At 37.2% G+C, this 25,778-nt stretch overlaps 1 protein-coding gene across 1 annotated transcript; it reads right to left on the bottom strand.

Moving 5' to 3' along the window:
• Positions 1–449: 449 nt before the first annotated feature.
• On the bottom strand, positions 450–18,807 carry LOC104526797 (phospholipid phosphatase 4; the record flags this gene model as incomplete). The annotated part of the gene is made up of 5 exons (XM_010170348.2): positions 450–574; positions 2,233–2,296; positions 5,643–5,733; positions 10,068–10,170; positions 18,730–18,807. Coding segments are annotated over 5 exons (461 nt in total), but the record flags the coding sequence as incomplete, so codon positions are not given.
• Between the last annotated feature and the right edge of the window lie 6,971 nt (positions 18,808–25,778).

Genomic DNA, 25,778 nt, shown 5'->3' with positions numbered 1-25,778 from the left:
TTTAATAGAACTAGTACTTGAAAGGTATTAACTAGATGTTGTCAAAACGATGCAGGTCAAACATACCTTGTCCCATTTCATACTTCAGTGGAATAGAACAAAATAAATATTTACTATATGGAGAAAGGTTGCACACAGAGGTCTGCATTAGGGAACTGAAAACCCCTGTGAACCACTCTGTTTTCTTTAATCTTGAGTAAGTGCTTCACTCTGCTGATAGTCCTGCTATGGTGCTTCTAAGTGAAGTCAGGTGGTTCTCAAGATAAGGAAGACTCACAGGCTCACAATTTTACTTCCAGAAAGAAATTTCTGGCAGTGGTGACCTAAGACAGAAGTGCAGCCTCTCTAGCAAAAAATCAGGTTCATGATCTAACAAAAAAAAGAGTGATTCCAAAACATAGGTATGACAGCTTTTTTACAAAAAAAGCACTACATTTAAATGAACTTACAGGAAGAGTGGATACTCGGAAAGCTTTTTCTGCCTTCAGACACCAGATCTGGATCACCTGTGCAGTGCATTTCAGAGTTCATTACTCCATCTGGAAAGCAGCGGTAAAAGAAATCGGGACGCGGTCTACAAAAAACACCATGGATATTAAAAATATAAAAGCTGTAGTAACAAATAAACCTCAGATTATTACATTTACTGCTTATTACATACAGAGTTCATTCCCTCCTGCCTTAACACAGCAACAGAGATGCTTTGTTTTCCTTGAATAATCAATTCAAGGTCACTTTTTTTACAGGCGGGCTCTCTCGGGGAAGCTTCAGAAGCAGGAGTGGGAGTTTTCTCTGAAAATGAACATGCAGAGGCTACTCTTGCCTACAGCGTTCAATCTTGTACAGCACTTCCAGTGACAGCAAAGTAGCATAGCAACCCCATAAAGTTGCACATGTCAACACATCTAACTGAGAACAGGACTACAACTTAGGCTACAAGACTGGCACCAAAACAACCACCAAATTCTAATGTCAGTCTTGATGCTGACTCTCTAACTGCATTGAACAAAGCTGTGAGGTTCTTTTGACCCTGCTCTCAGCTGAATGATAACATAGGGTTGACTGGTGTCATAGAATCATAGAATAGTTTTGATTGGAAAAGACCTTTAAGTTCATCAAGTCCAGCCATAAACCTAAGACTTCCAAGTCCACCTCTAAACCATGTCCCTAAGCAGCACATCTGCACGTTTGTTAAATACCTCCAGACGTGGTGATTCCACCACTTCTCTGGACAGCCTGTTCCCATGCTTGACAACCCATAGTGATCCTGAGCTAATAAACCATGTAGAGAAACAAAGCAAACGATGAGAGATTCAGAGACAGGCTGATAGAGCAACTAGTTGGTTTGGAGGGCAGGCAAAGTGAGCTCATGTCTGGCTGAAGATGCTGCAGACATTCTTAATTATATTTCAAAGGGACTCTTAAAATAAAAGTGCCAAGTATCATTATTGTCAGGGCATCAGTATTGTAGCAGAGAGGGTTCATCAGAAAACAAGCACAGATACTGCTTCCTCAATGCTGCAAAACAGGTGGACAACAAACGCAGCATTGGACTCTATTAAATAGTGTATGAATTCAAGTTAAACATTTATTTTGCAGATTAAATTATTCAAAATTTTGATAAGGAGTCAAAAAATACCTAAAAAAATTTATTTTCCAGAGACTTTCGTTTGCTAGTGTTTTTTTGAGCCCCTCATTCAAATTTACACTTCCCTAAAAAAATGGCCCACCTAGGAGTCCACTTATTGCTTAGCTCCAAGGATTGTTCTGCCATGGATCTTGATGTTACCTGGAAATACCACATTCAGTAATATGCTTCACACACAATGCAGGCACTGGGTTATATAGAGACTCAATTGATTCTTATTTAATCAGACTAGTGGCACCGGCATCTGAACTCCCACATGCTGTGACTGTTCCCTTCTGTGTTGTCAATTTAATGAAATTATTTCAGCTCACACCTTTCCTTTCAAATTCCTCATTTGTCTGGATTCTCTGACCAGTCAAACAAATAACAAAACACAATGGCACAGATTCCTACCACAGCTGGATGTCACATAATGAAGTTGGGCAACACCTGCACTAGGGCAAGGACAACTTCACAGGGGACCATTCTAATTCAACGTGCTTTGGAGCAGCAGCTATCTTTTTATTGAAATGTACTGTATTTGTCAATCTGTCTTCATCCCTCTTAAAAGTTAAAGCTATAATTTATAACATGACAAGACTTACCTTCCCACTATTAATTTAATAGTATTTGTGCAGACGCCATTCAGCGCCAGAGCCAAGGAAACAGCTACAAAACAGAATGAACAAACAGAACAACAATAATCAAATAACAAGTTATAAATTGCAGCATTACAGCATTTGATTCACAGACCGAAACGTCCATTGGACTGAAAACTGAATGATCTCTTCAGCCTACTGTCTTTTTTATTATCCAGACTAAGGACAGACTCCAGAGCATCATCATAATCCCATGACTTTGTTCTGCTTTTACTCTTGAGAAATCTTATTTGCATAAGGAAAGTTTTCCTATCATGCATAAACATAAATCATCAGGTGACAACAATTATTAGAGAATCAAGTACGATGTTTATCAGTTTTCCAATTTACTAGACAAAAATCTTACACTCTTTGGGTCACGGAGAATTCCTATGCAGACTTATACATAAGGAATATACACGTGTGTGTGTGTGTGTGTGTGTGTGTGTGTATACACGTATAAGTTTGACATAATTAAACAGTCCACTTTCAGGCTAAAGAATTGCCTTTTGGCTAAAACTAAAATTGGATATTTTTTTTAATTTTTCTTTCAAAACGATGTGGAAGTTTGACTAAAAATCTTGACTTTTTTTTTTACATTTCCTCCCAGGATTAACCAATTTTCCTAATAAAATTGGAGTAATAAGCAGGAACTGTCATAGTAGGTACAAATGAATTATCTTTTTTATTTGTATTTGGATGGTGAGTCCCTACACTTTCCAAAGAACCTCATCTAAAGCCTGCGGAGATCTCTGCCTTGATTTCAGTGGCACTTGGGTCCAGCGCATACACTGCTTTTAGATTAAAACTGATTTAATGTTGCTGCCCACACCATAGCTCCATGTTACAACACAAGAGTCACTGAATTTTATTTCTCATCAGAAAAAAAATAAAAACTATCAGGTAAATCTCTGATTTCCAGCAGAACAGTTACAGTAATATAAATTGTGATTATGACAGCACATGAGCTATATTCTCATTGGACTGCTGCCCCAGATGCTACACTTCAGCAGCACTCATCCTGTCTCCATAAAATCTTTGCCTGAGGATATTACAGATCATAAAAATGTGTGTGTTATAGGATCTATTTTTCTTTAAGTTAAAAAAAGAGGTCCTCCATCAAATCAAAAACAAGGGTTTTTTCAGACAATAGCAATAGCTGCCAGCAAAAATAAAAGAACAATTCAATCCTAGAGATACTGATAGCGTTCAAAAAAAGTCTTCCACTTCCAACACCTATGTTCACAGTGACCACTCAATCCCACATTCTCTTTTTCTTCTCAATTGTTTTCTCTCAATTATTTATGGAGATCATATGGTGAACTGAAATTTTCCACAAAGTCAAATGCGTATGGCCAGCAACGTCACAGCACTACCTTCTCCTTTTTAAATGGGAAGTGTAGAGATATCTGCTTTCTGAGACATGCAGTAAAGTTCACTCTTTTCATTGAGCTTGGTCTTGATTGTTCAATGCACACCTGATTGAACCATGCTTTCACTGATGCACATTCCTTACAATGGCAATCCAAGTAGCAGTTGTGTGAACGTAAACTGATAATCAAATTGCACGTGCTTTCATTTTGTTCCCTTTGGGAAAGATTCATACTGTCAACCAAAAGTCATATAATCTTGTCAGTAGAGAGATGTAGGAACTTCCAGGGGAAGGATTAAGGGCACCTACATTAGGAAGCTCACTACACTTTACCCTATATGCACTGAGTCACCTTCTTTATCTTAACGGCTATATATGAGGGGCAAAGCATTTTCACATCCTTTTAACCTTTGATCTCTTATACACATGATGCCTAAAGAAATTCACCATTTGGAGGACTTTCTGATCATTCATTATGAACATTATGTACCAGATCTCAGCAAATCTGCAAAGCTTCACCACAGTTAATAAATCTTCACATCAACTTCACAACACCGGACACATTAACATACTGGATCATATTAATGTACAGCACACTTTAACATAATTAAACCACAAGAAGTTCCACATTTATGGCATATACTGAACAGGGATATACTGCAGAACAGGATAGGGTTTCCTTAAAGTCTGAGTAGCAAAAATAGTACTGAGGAAGCTGTCAGGTTTTCTCCTGGACATTCGAGAGGGAATCAAAACAGAAGGCAAGAATAGCAGAAAAAAATTAATGTCTCTTTAGAAAAAAAGGTGAGAATAAATGAGGGAGAAATTAATACAAAGCTCCTTTCCTTCTCAAACAACAGAAACAAACTTAGAACTGTGACTTTATGCATTTTATGAATCAGATTTATTTCTACTGAATGGACTTGTTAGTAAAATATCACTATAAACATTTCAGAACTTACTACAAATGACTGGCAGCAGCCAAAACAAAACTAGGATCTTTTCTCACTTGTGTTAGAGCAACTGGAGAAAGAACAAGTTATAGGAACCAGCCTTGTTTAAAAATAATTTTTAAAAGCAGATACATAGTGCCATTTACATCCTATCTGGCTAAGGCAAGGTTGAGCATTGGCTTGATCTTACAGTCTAAGGGACAATAAACTACAGTGCAAATTAGCCAGTAAAACAGATTTTCAGAATTAGGTATATGTCAAACATACTGCCAACAAAAATATTCGCAGTTCTTAGGGCTTCAAAGCATCATCTGCCAGTGAAAGTGCTTTAGTCAATTTTAGTCTCTGGCAATATCTATGTAAAAAGGATCTGAGCATGTACCACCAAGATTCCAAAAGATATGCGCAGCCAGAATTAGCTGGAACAATTTAAGACTTACCATCCCCACTGTCTACCTGCTCCTCTGCTCAAAGTTGCTGCCTACAACTGTAATTACACATCACGCATAACACAGCCATAGTAGTTCACAGCCCAGGATTAAGTGCACATCTAATTCCCCTGGCACTTTAAGATGAAACATCAGCTTGTGACTAGAAAAGCCATGAGGATTTTGCAATGGGGAACAGTAAACTCCAGAAGGTCAGAGAAAACAATGAGAGGAGTAATTCCTTACACTAAGCAGCTGAGTCTCACAGGACTGCCAAGTCAAACCCTTAATTTAAAATAGCTGCAAGTATAAATTAGAGGAAAGTAATAGATTGGTTGTGACAGAAAAATATACATCTGAACAGTCTCTGAGATGGTCTTGTCTTTGCTGATCAAATTCTGGCCCTTGCTAGCTAGATTGTGGAATTAAGGCACAGAGTTTGTGCATTTAGAAACATACATAAAAACAAATACTTTTGTGAGATGCCTTGCAAGTCTAACTGCACTGAAAACTACTGTAATGGACTGTAATAGAGATGGGTTTTCTTCAAGGTTTAGACTACAATTGGAAACAATCTCTGAGAGCTATCACATATTTTCCATATTGAAGTATGACATACATTACCTAGGAAAGCCTCTTTAATTTCAGTCTTGTCTGTTCGTCGGATTATTTTCACCACAAAAATGACTGCTAGTGGTGTAAGGAATGAAATTGCCTGTAAGGGAACAAATATAAAGTGAGAGCATCAATTCCTTTTCAGTCCAACTGATTAATAATTAGTTCCAGTTAGCTCCATTTAAACTGGAAGGTTGAATGATCTTTATCAAGCTCCTGACCTTAAGCAAAGTGGAATGATTTGTCTTTGCGACTACAGGGCAACAAACACATTAAAGCTGTAATATAACTGTGGGTTATAATTGATTTGTAATTGCCTGGAGCTGCATTTAAAATGTCAGCTTCATAAATGAAAAAGCAACAGTCTATAAAGTCAACAAAACTTGTACACTGATCTGTGGATATTTTTTCCACCCTAAGCATTGCTCCAGAAGGCAGCCCATCTAGGCTGTGCTCTCAGTAAGACACTATTCAATATAACAGACTCCAGCACTAACTACCTGACATTTTAAAATGTTCTTATTTTACTTTTGATTTTCTTTTTAACTCTCGTTCTTGAATGCATTAAGATCACATTTCTATGATTCTTTAATTTACAAGTGTTTGGATGTAGAGCCAACTGCTTGATTTTGTTCAAAACCAGAAAAACATCACCTGAGCATCTACAAGTATACTCACTGGTTAGGCAAAACCGTATTCTTTTATTGTCAGTGCTTGTAGGACAAGACTCCTCCTACAAGGAACCTGAAATGGCATCTGCACATCAATGCACACACATGATTTCCATGAACAGCATCTCCATTATTACAGAGCAATTTGGAATATGGTTGATGATTCACTGTAAATGTGCCAGCTATCTCAAAAGCATCCTACTCTGTGTAGTGTCTGTAAACCGCAGTCTGTCCTTCCAGAGCAGATATTTATTGTCTTTCTCCAGAGAGGCATATCAGTTTCTCCCAAGCACAGTACCAGGGAGTTTTTCATTAGTATCTTGCCACAGAAACTATGATTTTGTTTCCAACTGGTCCTTCCATCATCCCTTCTGTTTAAGACCTTCAATTGCAGAGGTAAAATGCAACTTGTAGGCAAGGTAGTTCATTTATGCTTCTTGCTGGTTCTGGTTTAACTTAAAAAATTCCTTCCTGGAATCTGCAAACCTCTCCACACTCATATTTGTTAAAAAACAAATCAAAGTCTTTCAAAAGCATTTATTCTCATGAAGAAAAGTGAAAATTACTGTTTTTTTTAAAAAACAAGGTGAAAATTAAACAGTAAATGGCACAAGGGGCTTAAGTAAGATTATGCTATCTTGATACTGAGGCTGAACAGAGCCTTACTTCTTGAACAGCCTCACTGAAATAAAAAACAGAGACAGAACAGGCATGTTATGACAAAAGATGTGTGACTCTCTTCTTTTTATAATACAGATTAATCCCAGTCCTCATTTTACGCTTTTAGAATACCTGAGTAGGGAACAACATGAAAATGCACTGTATTTGTTCTTTTGGTAGTGCACCTTGGACCAGATTCCCCTCACCTGCATTCGCAAAATATTATCTAACTCAGTGAGCCATGCAGATTAAAACACAGTCTGGAGTTTGCTCCCCTTTTTTACATTTAGAAAGGTAGGCACCAGGTTTTGTGCCAAAAGATGCAACATTGCCACTTAAAACTTCCTTCTGTCTACAGTGTGTGAGAGATTCAAAAGTTAGGATGCCAGTGCCATGTCACTGCTCCAGAAATGTTCACTTCTCTCTATCCTCAGCAATAGTATAAATTCTGCTTTCAGAGACAGAGTGTGAAATAAAAAATGGTTAAAACAAAACCCAGAATTATTAGTTTCATTCGAAAAAGTAAGGATTGCTCCCAGAAAAGAAGAAGGATATCTGCATTCCATTGTTGAAGAAGATGTAGAAGTATAGCCAGGCTGACAGGCTTATAGTGATGGTTTGATGGAGTTAGAAATCTTTTAAACAAGCAGGAGCAGCAGAAAATATCAACAAAGAATAGAACTCCAGTGGCAGCTTGTTTCAAGCCACTTCACAATCAATCTTTAGGAATCTGGTAAAACCGCAGATTTCCTCATATTTCACAAGCATGTGCATTTTTGAGAGATACGAAGAACTATTCATGTTTGCAGTATATTGCTGTTCCTTACACAAAGGCACTAGCTGGAAGGTATTTTTAATTCTGCAGCAAAATGCACATATAAAGAAAGTTTGGCTTTTTAAAGACTTCTTCATTTTGCAAAAAGATTCTGTGGCTCAGATCCATAACAGATTTGGCAACAGTCTAATGAGCAACACTCTCCTCAGCTACATTTCAGTAATGTTTTCTTTTCCAGCAGTGAAATATTCCAACATTGCCTTGCTTTTGTGAAACATGGACAAAATCTCTCTCATTCATTATTCATCCTGGCAAGCTAGAGATATGCTAAAGTTATAGGGACTCCCACGTACTTCCATTCATTCAAAAGAAGTTGACAGCACCTTACACTTTCCAAGACAAGCAGTATTCACTGACAGAGATATAGAACAAGGCTCAGGCCTTTACAGTCCTTGTGGCTTCCTTGCTACCCATGCAGAAGTCAGCTTTGCCTAATTTGGATCTGGGTTTGGAGTATTCACATTTCTCTTGAATTAAAATCTCCAGGCATATAAAACAATCTAATACTTCATAAAGTCCTAGAGATTGCTTTCTGGTAAGCCATAGCCATATGTTTCAATATCAGAGTACAACACTAGCAGCAAGAAATTCTTTACATAATGAAAGCTTGTAAACAGTGCTAGAATTGGTTCTTTTTAATTGAAGAAATAAGAAAAAACTTTAGAAATTATCCACATTTATTAATTTAAGAAGCTGTTCACTGAGATACTGAGTTGTCAATGGTCTGAGACAGAAAGACAACACAGACTATACAAACGTTACTGACTCAGAGCTGCCTGGAAGTTCTACTTGCCATGTTGTATACCAAAAGCTGGTTCTATAGGAAGCGGTTAACAGGGAAATGTGTTACACTTACACCCCAGAATTGTGCTTCCCAGAGGATACTACCTAGAGAAGAGAGGATAGACCAATGGTTATCCCAACTGGTTTCAAAATTAGTTTCACCACAGCAGCAACCCCTGTACAATGATTCACTATTGGTCATTGAACTCTTCAGTTGTAAACACAGATCAGTCAAACCACATAGCAAGGTAATGCTCAGCATAAGAAAAAAATGCCAGAATTAAACTCAGAGTCTTTCCTAGTGCAACAGTTTAATGCTTGGGTTTGTGGTTTGTTTTTCCTTTTTACACAGCTGTCTTCCATTTCAGGAAAAACATGCATTTTCACCCATTCAGCTGAAAAAGTCCTTAATACAGCTTCTTCTTAATGCAATATACACAACATATTGGCAAATCTAAAACCAGGCCTTCAGCCTCTGTTTTAGAAGGCTGGGATATATTGTTACCTCATAAGTAGGAAGCATCTTCAAGTTGTTCCTTGCTTAATTTAAAGTTTCTGTAACTGAAGGCCTGAGCCTTTCAAAAAAAACCCCCAAAAAAACCTGAAGACTGATTACATAGCTGCTTTGCATTTATCCTTAATTCAAGCCTTAATCTGAAAAGTAAAATCCTGGTTTCACTGAAGACACAGGAAAAGGTGCTTTGATGTAAGGGTATTAAGATTTGACCTCCTCTGCCATGACCATTCCTGCAAAATCACCACTTTGATGAAGCTTTTGCAAAAACTGACCTACTTGTTTTAATAGCCTGAACTATACCCATAATTTCTTAGCATTGCTGTAGTGGTCTGTCTTACTGCACTCCTATGTGTAGATTATTATGATTGTTAATCATTGGTAGTGAAGTTATCAAAACCATGGATTTTGATAACCAGATAAACCACCAAAATCAAGCAGTCTGCACGTCAACATGAGCTGTGCTGGGGAGAGCACAAAGAATGGTGACGGCAGAGCAGCTCTACGATATATTTGGTACACTTGTAGGCAGAAGCTAAACAAAGGTTTCATCTATATGGGAAAAAAAAAAAGTATTTGGAGGCAAATATCTCAGTGCCTAGCACGCCTAAAACAAATCATATTTCAAAATTTAAGCATTTAATCTAATAAGAGCATGGCAAGTTTTTGTCAGGTCACCCAACCAGTTAATTCAGAAAGCTTTTCTAATAATTTCTCTAACATCCACGTAAGTTGACACTAGTTTCAATCTTAAAGTGTAAAATCAACATTCATAAATTCAGTCATCTGGTAATGCTGATTTTTAGAAACTGCCCACAATTTCCTACATTTTGGTCATGCCTGGTTTGGAAAACAATTGTCATTAGAATTAAAGAAACATCCTATACTTCTGAAAGCTTTCCTACTGCTTATCAAATGGAAGGGTACTTAGTTTACAGATATCAAATGACCAATAAACCTTTAGTACTTACAAACATAAGACGTGTAGGTATGTTGTCTGATTGCACCAAAGGATTTTTATACAGCCAGATCTCTTCTGGCTGGATAACCCGCTGGAATGGATCCAAAAATTCTGTAAAACTGAAAATAACAATTAAAGATATAATTTTTTCCCCCAATTTGAAATGATGACCAAAAAACCCAGAAGAGTCCAGCTGATTTAAAACTTCTCCCAAAGTTAAATATGGTATAGCATGCATAACCTTCATAAATACACCCTTAGGAAAATGATTTTTAAAAGGGTATATTCTACAACTTTATAAAAGCTCCATAAATTTTACTATGGAGAATAAATTTTCATTTTATTTTTTGTGGGAAAAGTGTGCAGAGAATATTGTAGGATTAGAAAAATCACTTAGTGGATGTTTCACACTGAAGAAATTATATACCAGATTTCGAATACAGAATGCATCTTTCAAATGTCAAGATCCAGACTTTGAAGTATGACAGTTATATAGCAGGATCACAAAGCAGGGAGAAAGAAGCAGCCCAGACAATTCCTTCTACTGACAGAAAGAACAGATAACCTTAGAGAAGATTTCCAAAAGAGCCTTACTCCTAAAACAGGATGGGCACATAGAAATACGTTTTTTCCTTTTTCAGATTGCCAGTATTTTGATTTGGCTGTTAAGCTTAAAAAGATTCTAGCTGTACCAGAAATGTCTCATTCTACCAAAACTGACTGTTTTAATTTCATTCTCACCTCATTGAGCTCTCTTAAACAAATAAACAAAATAAAACAACAAACCAACCAACCAAACCCCACAGTCTTGTGATTTTGGAAAAAGAGCATGAAAATAAAATGTTGAGGTTACATTGTTATCATAGAATCATAGAATGGTTTGGGTTGGAAGGGACCTTAAAGCTCATCCAGTTCCAACCCCCCTGCCATCAGCAGGGACACCTTCCACTAGATCAGGTTGCTCAAAGCTTCATCCAACCTGGCCTTGAACACTTCCAGGGAGGGGGCATCCACAACTTCCTTGGGCAACCTGTTCCAGTGTCTGACCACCCTCACAGTGAAGAACTTCTTCCTAATATCTAATCTAAACCTCCCCTCTTTCAGCTTAAACCCATTTCTCCTTGTTTTGTCATTAACTGCCCTTATGAAAAGTCCTTCCCCAAAGGAAAGGAATATATAGAAAGCAAATTCTTCCTGCAGGTACCTTTTGTCCAGTACTGAAAGAAGCAGCAGGAACTGTGATCTTTGACTGTAGTAAGAAGTTTCAAAAGCTTTTTAGGACTACATAAATTGTCTCTGTTTCAACCATAGTCCTTTTTTGATGGAGTCCTTCACTGTCCTTTAACTCTTCTTAGCTTTGAAGCCATATCAGACTTCCTGGGAAGTTTTGCCTTTACTTCACATTACTTATTTCAGGGCTACTTTACGAGGACTGAAAGAATGTCTGCTGAGAGAAGACACAGGGACCAGTTTTCTGCAGATTGGTCTTACCTAATAAGCCCATGGAGAGAGAACACAGGTATAGTGGCCCAAAGCTTTTTTTTACTGCAAATTTCCCAAAGCCAAGGACTTTAAATGCCTCCAAAGCCAACTTTTATACAATTAACAGCTACAACAATTGATTTTGTAAACAGAAAATGCTCAAATCAAGTAGTAAAGCAGAGCAAAATTAAACCATACATATGCAACCCCCCTCTGTGAAGACAAGTGCTCAAATCTAGCCAGGTCAGCTATTTCCTAAACAACAACAAGCCTTATCCAGTCTTCTGGGTCTTAGGAAATCCTTCCTGTAATCCCTTCTGGGGACTGACCAGCTGTTCTTTGTTTTCTCATTGTAGACTCCAATCTCTGCATTAGCTACAGTCTCCTAAGTCCCCAGCACACACTACTACACACTCAGACTCCCACTAGACAGAAGGTACAAAATTTCCTCTACTCCAGAGTGCTCAATTGACCTCTTTTTCCTAAAGGAAAACAACAAAATCTGAGGATCAAACAAGTCAAAAACAGTCTTGCCACTTGTACCAATAGTTATGTTTCCCTTTCTGATCTACATGGACATCTAGATTCTTCTGGAAACTTAAGGAGTATAGTGTTCCAAGGAGAATATTTACTATTATACTTAGCTTCTGCAAATTCAGAGTCTGACCCTGCTCTCCAAAGAATGTGTAAGGTGAATTTCAGAAGTATCAAAACAGTTCATTTCAGTTCATTTCAAAATGAAAACTTATATCTTTAAGTTTAAAAAAAAATAGCTTTTGCAAGACGTGAAAGATGGAAACATTTCTAAAGATGACCATTTCCAGTAAATAAAACACTTCATATATGAAAAGTTCATCTTACAATTTTTCTCTTCAACTAGAAAAATAAAGGTTGATTTCTAGATAATATAAGCAACTTTGTTTCCAAATTTCAACTGAGAGTCCTAAAGTCCATTATATTACTTTCAGTCCTTAAAGTAAGCTTCAGTCTGACAGTAGGTAGAAGCAATAAACTGCTGGCTGAGAGGGTTCTGTTGCCACGTAAAGTCACAGGCCTGGTTATGACATCCAACACGTGTCACCTGGGAGAGCTGAACAGCAAAGTTCACAGCTACACTGTCCAGGACTTAATGTTTGTTATCAAGATGCATACAGGATTCATGTCCAGGAGGTACTTCACTGCTGTCATCTAAACATAAATAAATAGAGAAGCACATGCATATCTGGGCATACAAGAAATTCAAGAAGCCAGCTGAGTTTCAATGACTGCATATTTCAGCTAGTCACATCTTATCTGACATAATCCCTTGGGTATCTGCTGGTCTGATGACTGTTTTGAGGCAGCTCTTAAAGCACTGGGACTGATGGATATGCCAAGGAATGCCTTGAAGTAGAGACACATTCTTTGACATATCTAGGCCTTAAAGCATTTCTACTAACAGCAAAAAACAAACAATGCACAAGCATGATCACACTATATTCATGCAGCAGTGTACTTTTGGAAAACATGTCACATTAGACCAGAGATTTAATTAATTTGAAATTAAGACATTTGACATTAAGAGCAAATGCCGACAGAATTGGAGGTTTGAGGCTCTTCTTGTTCTTTTGTCTCCTGTCTCCTTGTAAAGTAAGAAAACTAAGATTAAAGTGTATTTGTTTAAATCTGAGAAATTAAACAAAAATCAAATTCATAGTTCTCACAGGAATTATACTATGACACTGCAAATGCACGCTAAGCCATAAGATTTAATTCCTTTAAGAGCAAAATAACGTGCTAAGGAGATGAACCTATAATAAATAACATAAATAGTATCTGATTCCAATTGAGGACTGATTTTCTGATCAGTATATATTCACTATCTTTGTACTCTTCAAAACAGAGATTCATTTCAACACATCTATTGATGACAGTAATAATTATTATAATTATTATTTTGTTTAATAACAGCAGTTTTGTATCCACTAGCTATTAAATCTGATTATATATCCATTTCTTCCTCTGACTTGTGTTCTGAATGTCTTCCAAGAGCAGTGTCCAAATATGCTGAAACAGAAGGTAAAAAAAAAAAAATAAAATAAAAAATGCTGAAACCAGGTAAAAGGATTTCAAAATTACTAGAAGAAAAAAACAGATGTAGAAGGCAGCAGATCTTGTCAGTGTGAACAATACAGAAATACAAAGTAAACAGTTAAAGGAAAGTGACTATATAAAAATAAATCACTTTTTTTCCCATCTTCAGAAAGAGCTCAGCTGCTCATTAAATTTTTATGCCAAGACTCATAAAAGAACAATTCTCTTATTTTTTTGAAGCATCATTGATGGGCGACTGGATACGAGATTTCACCAGCTTGAAGGAAATTCCCTTTGTACTGTATTAAACAATCATGAGGACATACTGGTTTCTAAGCTGCCTGACACTTTGTGATTTATGTTCCTTCATCCTAACCAAAAGTACAGCCTATTACTATTCATAAGCCAGTACAAGCTTGTTTAAATGCCTAGATGTTATTAGAAATGAATGTAGTCCTTGGATGAAGAAAACTGGTTTCTAGACATTTTCTATTACGGCTGAAAATACAAGTTCAATCATATAACGTCCCCTGGTAGCAGGTGGGTAATTTAAGAGGCTTACTTCGTATTAATACCTGAAAATTTAGTATTAAATTTTAGCCCGACATTTTTGACATGTTTACATATTCATCCAACATTTTTAACAGTTTAACAAGCAAGATTTTGAAAACTTCAGCCTGATAACATATATTTAAGGCACAAAAGTACTTCCATGAACTTCAAGAGCCTTTAACAGTGACTTTCAAAGCACCAAGGGAAACAGGAGCCCTAATTCCACTAGAAACATCAGTGAGGAACAGGAGCCCAAGTGCCTGAGGTTGCTTTGGACTTCCCAACATTACTGCCTACAACACTACACTAAAAAACGTTGTTCTTTTCTGAAGACACAAGCACTTCCAGGTTACATTAACTTCATCTCCATTTAACAGCATGTAGTCCTTTAAGATAATTTCTATGCAAGCACCACACCACAGACTAATCAAGGCAAAAATACACAGTAGTTTTGTGATAATATGGACTAATAATGTTTTTTTCTATGAAACCATGCATTGGTCATGAATGAATCAAACATTGCATAAAGATCCATACAGAGTCTTTGACCTGTGCTTCCACCATGGTTTTCACCTCCCATAAGTAACAGCAGGTTATTGTTTAGCACCTCCTCACCTTATTGTTTCAAATGCTGCTTACACTAGCAACACTCCCTGGCATTCAACAGCATGAAATCAAGAAACAATGACATTTGGAAGTTGGTAAGATCACAGAAAGAGCAGTAAGCAGCACTGCATTTGCAACGTTGGTAAGGTAAAAACCTTTAGAGGAGAAAAATATGTTTGCAATCTAGCGACAAGGACAGGACAGGAATAAGATAGATAAACCCAACATTGATTGCATTGTTGTGTCCTGTTAGAGCAAGACAGAAGCCACCAACAATGAAATCATGACTAGCATTCACCTTAGAAGCACTTACTAGTGTTACAAGGACTGCCCACTGGCCAACAGCTCCATTTTCAGACGCTAGCAATATGAAATTATGCAAGGGTTTTGGCCCTGGCAATCTTGTGGACTTGGATATCTGCTTCATCAGAAGAGTTCATAGCATATAGGAAAGTTAGAGATTGCTTCTTGGTTTTGAGCATCAACTAAAGGATGTCCAAGGGGTTGTTTGTTTGTTTGGGGTGGGGGAGAGCTAGGTATTTTTGCCTTTGCCTTGTCCCTGGCAGACAAGGCTTGTCTGAAGTAACAAGTGACAATAAATAAGAGAGGACAGACAGAGAAGTATATATAGCATGACAAAGCACCAGAAGAGAATACAAACTTTCTGATTGTGATACTCAGTCTTTCATACTAGACAGCTAATGACTAACCCTCCTCTTTCTAGGCTTCATCTGTTGATAAGCAGATCTGATCCTAAAATGGCTTTGTATGCAATTCCTCATAAGAGCAACTAACAAAGAGATATCGGGTGTCCATGAACCTCTCTTATACATCACCTCTGAGAGCTTGTGGAAAAATAGTTTGGCTCTGACCACCAGTCCCTGACTGCAGAACTCTGTGTGAGCAAACTCAACTCCATGTCTCCCACAAAAACAGCTCCCACGTTAGCTGTGACTGTGCTAATGGAATTCCACTGTGCACTTTCTGACACAGTTATTTCCTTGACTATTCTCCAAACTAGGTCTCAAACTTAATCATAAAAGGTTTTATAGTGTATCTGCCATGCTAAATTGTGCAATCAGTTGTCCTGACACTAAAATGCCACAGTTGTGAGCAGTATCAGTGATAATGAAGTTGGCAGGGCTCCATATAGGTTGGTCTCATTACAGAGTATATACACAATACACTCAGTGAGAGAATCTCACACAACAGATTTGCACCATTTTGAATGAAGAGCCATGAAGTAGGACACATCATAGGGCACAACAGCTGTGGAGATAAGAAAATTATATTCTGAAAGACAGAATTAGCTTTAGGGGTTTCCAACAAGTGACCTAGGCTAAACAGAAAGAGCCCATTGTTTACTTTGGCTGGCTACACTGGATTGAACACTGCTTATTCACATCGCCTTGGCTTACATTCGAATCCAAGACTTCAACTTATCCATTCTGAAACATCCTGATAGTGGGAAAAGCATTCGTGTCATGTTATATGGTATACCTGGGGAAAATAACTTATTCTCATGCCATAAGAAAACCTAGTCTTGTTTATTCCCTGTAGGTAATATTAAGGAAAAAAATATAACTTTCGAGTGGTTATTTTAGGAACTCCTGCAAAGACAGACAAAATACAAAAAACTTGAAATGGTCTGTGGCTGGAATGCAAAATTAACAGAAATAAAGCAGACAGGGTAGTGATGAGGTGAGATAAGAAACAATGCCTGTGGTTTATCACTGTCATTCTGCTCACCACAGAGTTGGAGGAGTACAGTTTCTGAAATGCTGCTCTCTATCTGTATTAGTGCAATGAGATAGCTTTATGTTAGCTCAGAGAGTAGCGTAAGGAAAGAGATCTGAGCCATTTAATTTCTAAAGTAATTTGTGAAATCTGCTGTTCCTCAGCCATCAAGAAGGGAATCGTGTATTGAGGTACAAAAAATATGTATGACCAAGGCTCAATTATTAATAATGAACTGCAATTTCTCCAAAGCAGCTGATGTGAATTAAAAACACAGTTTCAATAACATAAGCTCTAGTTTTGATAGGAAGATAAACTTTCCCTATAGTTAAGTCACAACACTTGGTACCAAGAGATTTGATGTTTTCTGTCACTGTTTCCCATGGCAAGGTAGAGCAATTCATTCTAGCAAGTGTCAATATCAGTATCAAAGCCAGACTACTAATACTGTAATTTGCTCATTAACTGGGCTGATATTCACATATCCCAAGTATGCACTGCTGACAAGCATTCCAGCAGGAAAGCAACAGCTTTACCTTCTCCATGGAAATAGAGAGTTCAATTCTAAAATATATTAGAATTTATATTGCCATAGATATTAATTGCATAAGATGCAAGTACATGAGAACAGAAATTAATGTTTTATTAGTTCTTCATAGACTTTGATAGAAATGTGTTATTATAAACATCATCTTGCAACGGCACTAAAGCCAATCATTAAGTCATTTACATTCACACTAAGAGATACAGAAGCAGTTGTATCAACAAATTATCTCTACTATTTAACAGCTAAAAACTTTTCTTTCCCAATGCAATGCCACACAGTGTATATACACTTACCACTTCTCATTAGCAATATATAATCCTAATATGGAGCTTTATTGGTTTTGGGTGTCCTGCAGGATACAGGGTAGTTAATATTCACCAAGAGCACCCTCCAAAGATAATTCAGAAATTGTTTTTATTGCTACAGAAATGAAAAGATCTGATGCCTCTCTCCATTGGCAGTAATCTTCTGTTCGTAGGCAAGTATTTATGAAGAGTGAATACTGGCAGAAAGTAAATAGTAAGAAAAGTGTTGCAAGAGGCTTCTTTCATTCACTCCCTGTTCAGTACCCAGTACAGCTCTGGGAATAGTGTAAGTTGAGAGCATTTTTAAAATTTCTGCAATTTTGAGAAGCTAGAAACAAAGCTTTCATACCACTTCCTGATAACATTTGTTACTCTAATCTGAATGTATACAGTTTTCCCCACGTTGAATTCTGTGGGTGCATTTTTACGTAGCGAGGAGCCAAAAGTCAATGGAATTAAACCCCAGGACTGATAAGGGCAAAGGGCAGAGGCAATATTTTGGGGTTTTTTTATTTCACATCACTGGCAAGTAGAGAACTGGTTCTCAAGGGTAGGTTTGGCTTCAGATAAGTCAATATCACTTGATGTAAAATACTTCTGAATATTTTAAATTAGCTAGCAATTGCAGCATTACATTTAATTAGCACATATGCCCACATTAGTCCTTCAGATATATGAGGAATCATTAAGATTAAAAAGGAATTTAAAGTAAATTCTAATACAGTTTTAAAAATATACATGTTACCATAGCTGTCATATTTTCCAGATGTGCTGAAAGAGGAGAGTGCCCAGTATTTTTCTTCAGTCTTGCCATCAGGTTTCCCAGCTTTGCTTCATCTATCCACTGATTTAACAGAAATATCTCTGGATATGACTTCTTTCAAAGATGAACAGCCACCCTCTTTGCTCTCCTCCATGCAGCCAGCATTGCACCCCAGTCAGGGTGAGCTGTACTGTCACTGGGCCAACAAAGCCAACCATGATGTAAGACAGGTTCTTCAACTAGAATGTATCTAACTAGAGTCTGTGCCAGTCAGTGTCTCTGAATGATTATTGAGCCACTGGACCCTTCTCTGATACAGCATCTGGGGCTGTATTTATAAAGGCTTCATTGAGATTAGGCTCGAGTCTGCTACAGCACATGACTTGAGCCACATGTACCCACACTGAATATACGGACAGAAACAGGTTAAAATCAGACCCAACCCCTCTACTCAAATTTTCTCTTCCTTGCTTAGTCCAAATTCAAGAAACAATATGAATTAAATGAATCAGCAAGGAGGCAACAGCTGGGGAGTCTGGGCTCATTTAAAAGCTCAGATCTTGAACTAATAAAAATATAGACTCACAACAGGAGTTCTGCAGCTTATGAAATAATATATAAATGATATGCAAGTGTTCTTAGAATACCTAATATGAAATAGTGAACCAGCAATCTTTTCACAATGCTGAGAAAAAGAGAATAGCCTGGACTTTTAGAACCTGGTATTAATTACCGCAGTCCCCACTTTATACCTCTACTGCTTTCTCAAACCCTGGCACTTGAAATCTCCTTCGGTGAAAGATTTCCTTCCTGTGACATTATTTCAGTTGTACTAAACTAAGAGGAAAGGGAAAGGATTACCTGAACATGCATAAATGGCACAAGAACAAGCAATTAACACAGCCAGTCAATGTTCCTGTGTGCCTGAAAGAATCCTAGAACTTCCAACCCATTCATTCTCCTTGCTCATAGGCTGAGCCCTTTGAATGCCAGTAGCACTAAATGTTGCTGAGTATCATTATTGCCAGTATGAAGTGATTGAATCTAGAAAACTCCCATTCAATGGGAATAAAAATGGGTATCCAGGCATTAAACTACTTAACCTGCTTAGATACAACATTTTCACCATCATTTCTTCCTTATAGAAGCGGAATACTTGGCAATTAGAAAAGTGAAAGGAAGAAAGAGGGAACAGTCAGTCATGCTGCATTGCAGCTTTGAACAGAAGAGCAGGAGACAAGAGTGGCTATACTGAAACAGGAAAAAAAAACACTGCAAAATGAGTCAAAATTACTTTTTTTGCTTGTTCTACATTTTTTTAACTCTCTTTGACCTGATATTGAAAGTGATCTTTGCATCTTTTGCTTCCTGGCCAGCAGAATATAAAATAAACCATTCTGAAAAAAAAACATATTTGTTTTGGCATTTAACTGCTCCTGAGGTGAAAAAGCAGTTCAGTCCTTGTGATCCCTGCTCACCCGGAGCAGCGGTACCCTTCAAGCACAAGGCAAGCAGGTCAGAGCTGCTACTTACTATGTCAATGTACAATACTCAAGGCAATCCAGTACAGCTGTGCTCCTGTAACAGAGATAATGAACAGAAATAACAGATACCTACAAGTGAAAATTATTGGCTACTGTTTTCATTGTGTTATCTCTCATTTTAGTTAATAAAAAGCATGATTTATGATATTAATATTGTTGTCTTTACGCTCTATTTTTATTAAATATACCCTACAAGGTAAGCTATTTCACAGAAGTTACTTCATTATGTGTTTTTGGCAGGGAGGGAGTAAGGAGAGTAAGTAAGAGAAAAAGGAAGCTATCAGTGTATGAACATTGATATAGCCATTAGAAATTTCAAAGCTAGCAGTTGTATATTACTGTAGCAGTTGTATATTACTGTAGACCAAAAACCAGAATTGATATTACAGGCTTAATTCACCTAAGCATGTGTCTGAATAATGAAACAAAACACACTACAGACAGTCAAAATTTTGATGTTTTTTATTTCTTTAAAGCTTTTTTTTTTTTCACCTCAAACTTGTTTTCAACCAAACAACTTTCAATACTTTCTTGGACAACTATTCTAGCTTCATAGCAATTTGATAGAGCTGAGTAGTCTCATACTGTTTCTTCTCTTTTCACACCTGCATGCCATGCTCATTTCAGGTACAAACCTATAGTCAAGAGGGAAGTCAGGGGTTAAACTTGCAAGGATGCTGAGTTTCTCTTAGTGACCAAAGTTTTCCCTCTCACTTATTTTTGTCCTTCTATCTAACTCCTTCTCCAAAATTCCCTTTGTAGCCCACCGTTACGTCAATGCTTCTCACTCCCATCCCTCCTGCAATAGCTCTTTAAGATCTTGCTTGGAACAAGGTTTAATCAGTTGGAGGTGACAGCTTGGCCCTGGCAGCTTATTCAGGAGCAATCCCTGAAACACACTAATCCGTTCCTCTGTGCTGCAGGACCTCATCTCCGTTCAGCCACTGGCCCCCCACCCAATGTCTTCAAAAGCCCCATGTCAAAACTTCTACACCACAAGTTTTCTTTATCACTCACCTAGTGTTTCAGCAGAACCTGAATTTTAATCATATGAACACAACTTGATAATTTGCTGACAAATCGTTTTTTTAATCTAGAATATGTTTTTTACATGAATGCTTAGGATTTGTATCCCATTCGCTATGCACCACTGTTCTCTTTAAATATATGATGGGCAGACAGAGCCATGACCTTCAAAGAGGACCTGTATGGCAGTGAAGCCTATCCCCACATGATGCTGTACCTATGGGGTTTAGGTAGAATAAAAGTGAGGATTAAGTGGTATCAAATTGTCCTAGACAATCAACTAGACAATCAACTAGACAATCAACTAGACAATCAACTAGAGCTAAGTGCCAAGACACATCCTCAGACCATTTTTTTGGACCAAAAATTCAGGAGCTGGTAAGGAAGTAAGAGAGGGGAGGAATACTATGGACCAATCTAGAAGGCTCAATCGAGAGTTTCTTTATGTGAAATACAAATGTTAATTTTTAGTCAAGTTGGAATATATAATTTTAATCCAAATTGAAATGAAATATTTTGTTTGGGTATTCATTAAGCTTGTTTTAATTTTAAAAAAATGCACTTAAACCCACAAATTTTAAAATAAAGTACTTCAGTATTAATAGAGAGACAATTTTTTGGCAGAGTTATTCACTAAATGTAATACAAATTTACAAGTTATTTTGTTCCAGATTTTCCTTCACAGTTGCTGTATGCAATGACTTCATTATTCTCTGGGGGAAAAATAGACCTGCCTAATGATATTCACAATCAAATCCAACTATACTAAAATCACTCAATCCAAAAACACTTGTGTGAATAACTACATGTTCCAGAGAATTAATAATGAAGTAAAAAATAAATACATAAATATAATTATGGGGAATAGGAACATCACTTTTAGCATTTTGTGATACTTGCTAAAGTCCAATAGCAATAGTTACACCCAGGTAAATCACCTTGGACACTAGATGAATGAAATTATTAATGGTCTCTCTGTGGGCCATGAGAGTAGAGTCAGGCTATTAGATTTGTTCTCCCATTAGTGAAAATTGGCAGCTAATGAAAATATAACACTTTATATCAAATGATACTCTCCTCTGCTGTTTTCGATTTGCAAGGCTTCACAACACTTGGCAGGGTGCCACAAATCCTTCAAAGCTGAAATATTTCTGAGCTGACATTTACACCTCCGTTATAAAAACCTACAGAAGTAGTAGTAAAACTTTTCTCTCAAAATAGAGTAAAATATCGAACTGCGAGATTGCAGAATGAAACATTTCACCTAATCTAGGATTTCGTTTTCCCCACAATCTCGTCAATGCAGAATATTTAGAGTTATGACATCTGGCATGGCATTGCCCTCCAGCTAGAAGAGATCATCAGCTTCTGCTCGACCTTTGCTAAAGTATTCTCCAAGTAACTTTGAGCTGGTAACACCATTTCCTTTTCTGCCCAGCAACATGAGCAAAAAATCTCCTACAAGAAATTTTGCTTTAATAGCTTTCAACTTTTCCCGTGCTCTGGGACACTCTCAGGCAGTATAAACCTTAGTTCACTAAGTTGATTCATGTCAGCTTACAAGGCCACCTAGTCTGTCTCCTCACAGCCATGCAGCAAAGCAAAACTTTATGTAAAATACTCCCAAGATACTTCAGTGTAACTCACTTTTTAGCATTTCCAGATTGTACATATGCCTCAGGCAATCTATTGCGGCACTCAGATGTCCTTACTATTACATCGTTATTTCCCACACTCAGCCTAAGTTTCCCTTGCTACAAGTTTAAAATCTTTCCTTCCTCTACAATTCCCAAAGGACATAAAGATGCATGAAGAGGGCAAACTACTCTTCACAGCAGCGGCTTAGACATGAAGATTATTGCCATGTCTCCTCAGATTTCTAGATTAAACAGCTCAATTATTTCTGTTTTTTCTCAGAAAACGTATTTTCTATACCCCTCTTACCATCTTTCTCACTCCTCCCAATTCTCTGAAATTCACCTGCATAAGTAATCGTAATCAGCCATTTACTAGGAAAACACCAGTTGTAAACCCTGTTATTCTAGCCTACAGTAACCAATTCCCACTTATTGCTTGTTATCTATATGCAGTTTTAATTAAAATTTGGTGGTATTTTAACAAGGAAAATATTTAGCCACTTGGATAGTAAAAGCTAAAAGTGTTTTGTAATGCAGAGAAATAAACAAATACAACACACAGTGACTGTAGCAATCTGATTTACAACAAAGAAACATTCCTAATCTAGTTTTCTGCAGAATCATATGTATCAGTCACAGTGTTTCTTGCATAGCAATGACTTGTGGTCCAGTGATCACAAATCTCCTATTTACAAGGCAAAGGAAAAACACAAATATAAGCACCTTAAAACCCATGTAGTTATGAAAAGCTTAGTTCAAACGCCAGATCTCTTCTATGAAGACAATTTAATTGGATCATCTGTAAAGCAGTTATTCACAAAACAGTGAAGCTTCCTTTAATCATTGAGGTGTAAGCCCCTGATGTTCATTTCTGCATCACAACCAATACTTTTAACCAGGGAAGTATGTCTTTAGCTTTCTTGCCTTGCCCACTAATCCTTGCCTATATGCATGCAGCACTCAAATGTCCCCTGTTCAGTATCAGTACAGTGCTTAGTGCAGGAAAAATTTACAAGACACACTAAATGTAATCCTTAATCCACTTTTAGCATCAATAATTCTGCCAACTATTTCCAAGTACTCACTTTTCAAAGTCATCAATAGACTGGGAGACTATAAAGACCTTGGTTTACTGTGCCAGCTATAAGTGCATTCCTAGCAACAAGACTGTACTTTTTATTAAAGTCTTTACCATAAGAAACACAGTTGTGCCACAGCTTGACTGTTCTTAGATCAAAGCATAAAAATCAATTTTTTTTTAAAGAAAAATTTCCTTTACAGAAACTCTGTCAGTCTTAGAAGCACTCTCACTATAAAACTTCCTTAATCAGGGCTGGGAGCAAATAAATACAAGTGCCAAAGACAGTGAATAAATAGGATTCAACAAGAAGAGACACAAAGTCACCATTTACTCCTCAAAAATCTGGAGCAGATGCTTTGGCACTTACAATAACATCCTTTTTTAGCATGTATTCAGCTGCAAGTTTAGCCATGGACATCAACTGTAAATCCCATCCTATTAACAGGATAATTAGAACTCTTGCCATTAAATCCCTTTCCCCCGCTCACCCAGGACTCAGGGAAGACAAATTAAATAAACTTATTTCCAAAATCTAGAAGTATTTATACAACAGTCTGTAAAATAGTCTATCTTTGCACAGACCAAAGCCTGCACAAAAAAGACCGGTTACACTGTCTCCTCAATAGCTGTTATCGAAGTCAGTAAAATCCTACCCTAGTTTCAATAAATAAAATAAGAAAACAATGAAAACAGATTCTTCAGTTCAGTGGAACACCAAGTGTCTCTGTTAGCCTGGTGATATTTCACAGACGTCAGGACAGGCAGACAGTCCTTTTGTTGTGTGCTTCATATTACACCAGGTATAACAGGTATTTATGGCATTTTGTTTTCACAGTAACCTCTCAAGGACGCAGAGCTGAGCAAAGTTAAAATTCAGGCTCCTTTGTGATATATCAGCTGCATTCAGTGAGTTACAGAAGCTCCATGCCATTCTAATTCTTCCATCACTTCAAAGGTATAACAGACTCTGCTGAGCACTAGAAAAAAGTCTGTTGCTTGCCAGTGGAGCTCAATATGCAGCTTTTGATATATGTTCTCAGATCCTAAGCACCAGACAGGCTAAGGTCTTTTTTTACAGCAGGTCTTTCTCTTAACTGTGCATTAACCCTACTCAGTGAACTAGACTTCAACCTGGGCCATGAAACTAAATCTTTCCCTCATTTTAGTACCATCTAAATTATGGTTTACGATACAGAACCTATTTTTAAACAGGTTACTAATGAACCATGTTGATGTTCTCACTTCCTATTATAATTGCTATTTGTGAAATTAACACTGAAAAAGTTCCAAGCATATTTCACGTTCAATGGGTCTGGCTACTGTTCACAGACCTTACTACAAAGAATTTATCATCTAAATGAACAATGGGTAAGAAAAAGAAGTATTAATATCCCTTTCTGGATGAGAACTTAGGGTACTGAGAAATGAAGTCCAAAACTTTAAAGATCAGAAGCCAAAAAATAGGTTCCAAATAAAGTCAGGATTATGGGATACTCAAATCAAGAATGTAGGACACAAAATGACAAAAAAGGTCATGTGGCCAAATACCTACCTCAATTTGAGACATTCAGCTATAGAGCCTAGGCTTAAAATGTGCTTCGAAATCTTGCCCCAATCAATATGTGTAATTTGGCAGCATTTGTGTCATCATGAGGAAATAAATCTTTAATGTCTTAGACTGGTAATTTCTTCTCAGTACCATTTTGTTACATTACCTACAGATCTCTGACTGCTCATGATTCTCAGCTCAGTCTATCCTCCAAAAATCCAGCAGACATGACGGAGAAAAGGCAAGCACAAACTGTGAGAAAAGAGCAAAGCGGAACTGCAGCGCTGTGGAATTGCCTCAGCTAATTGATTTTCTGTCTATGTTAACAAGACAATACGTGGTATCTTTTGTGAAGGCAACATATGCAGAATATCACCGCCCATGACAAAGAAAACTACTTGAAAGAGCTCTCCATGCTAAATCATTTCATGCATATTCATAACTTGATTAAAATCTCAATACTGTAAACTTGTAAGAAACCAAACATGCACAGAATGAGCTTTTATTTACTTAAACCAGATTGAACATGGCACACACACACGAAAGATGTCAGCATTAGTCAACACTGTACATTCACACATGTGTGTGATATATATGTATGTTAGCCTGCAGATAAACATTTATTCCCAAGGGAGGCTGCTAATGAGACCATGCTGTAAGGAAGATATCCAATTACTCTGAATGACATTTATATTTTAATCACATCACACTCACTGAAGAGCTCGAGGTTTGATGAAGCAATCCTTGAAAGACTTTTTTTAATCAATTAGTTCTAGAAACATCGGCGATATGCTGTTGACAAGTCACCAGGCTAAATAT

This window comes from Antrostomus carolinensis, unplaced genomic scaffold (assembly GCF_000700745.2).
Source record: "Antrostomus carolinensis isolate BGI_N321 unplaced genomic scaffold, ASM70074v2 scaffold19496, whole genome shotgun sequence".
NCBI classification, from domain to species: Eukaryota; Metazoa; Chordata; class Aves; order Caprimulgiformes; family Caprimulgidae; genus Antrostomus; species Antrostomus carolinensis.
The sequence above is the reverse complement of the archived record's forward strand: the minus strand, read 5'-3'. Positions and strand labels throughout refer to the sequence as shown.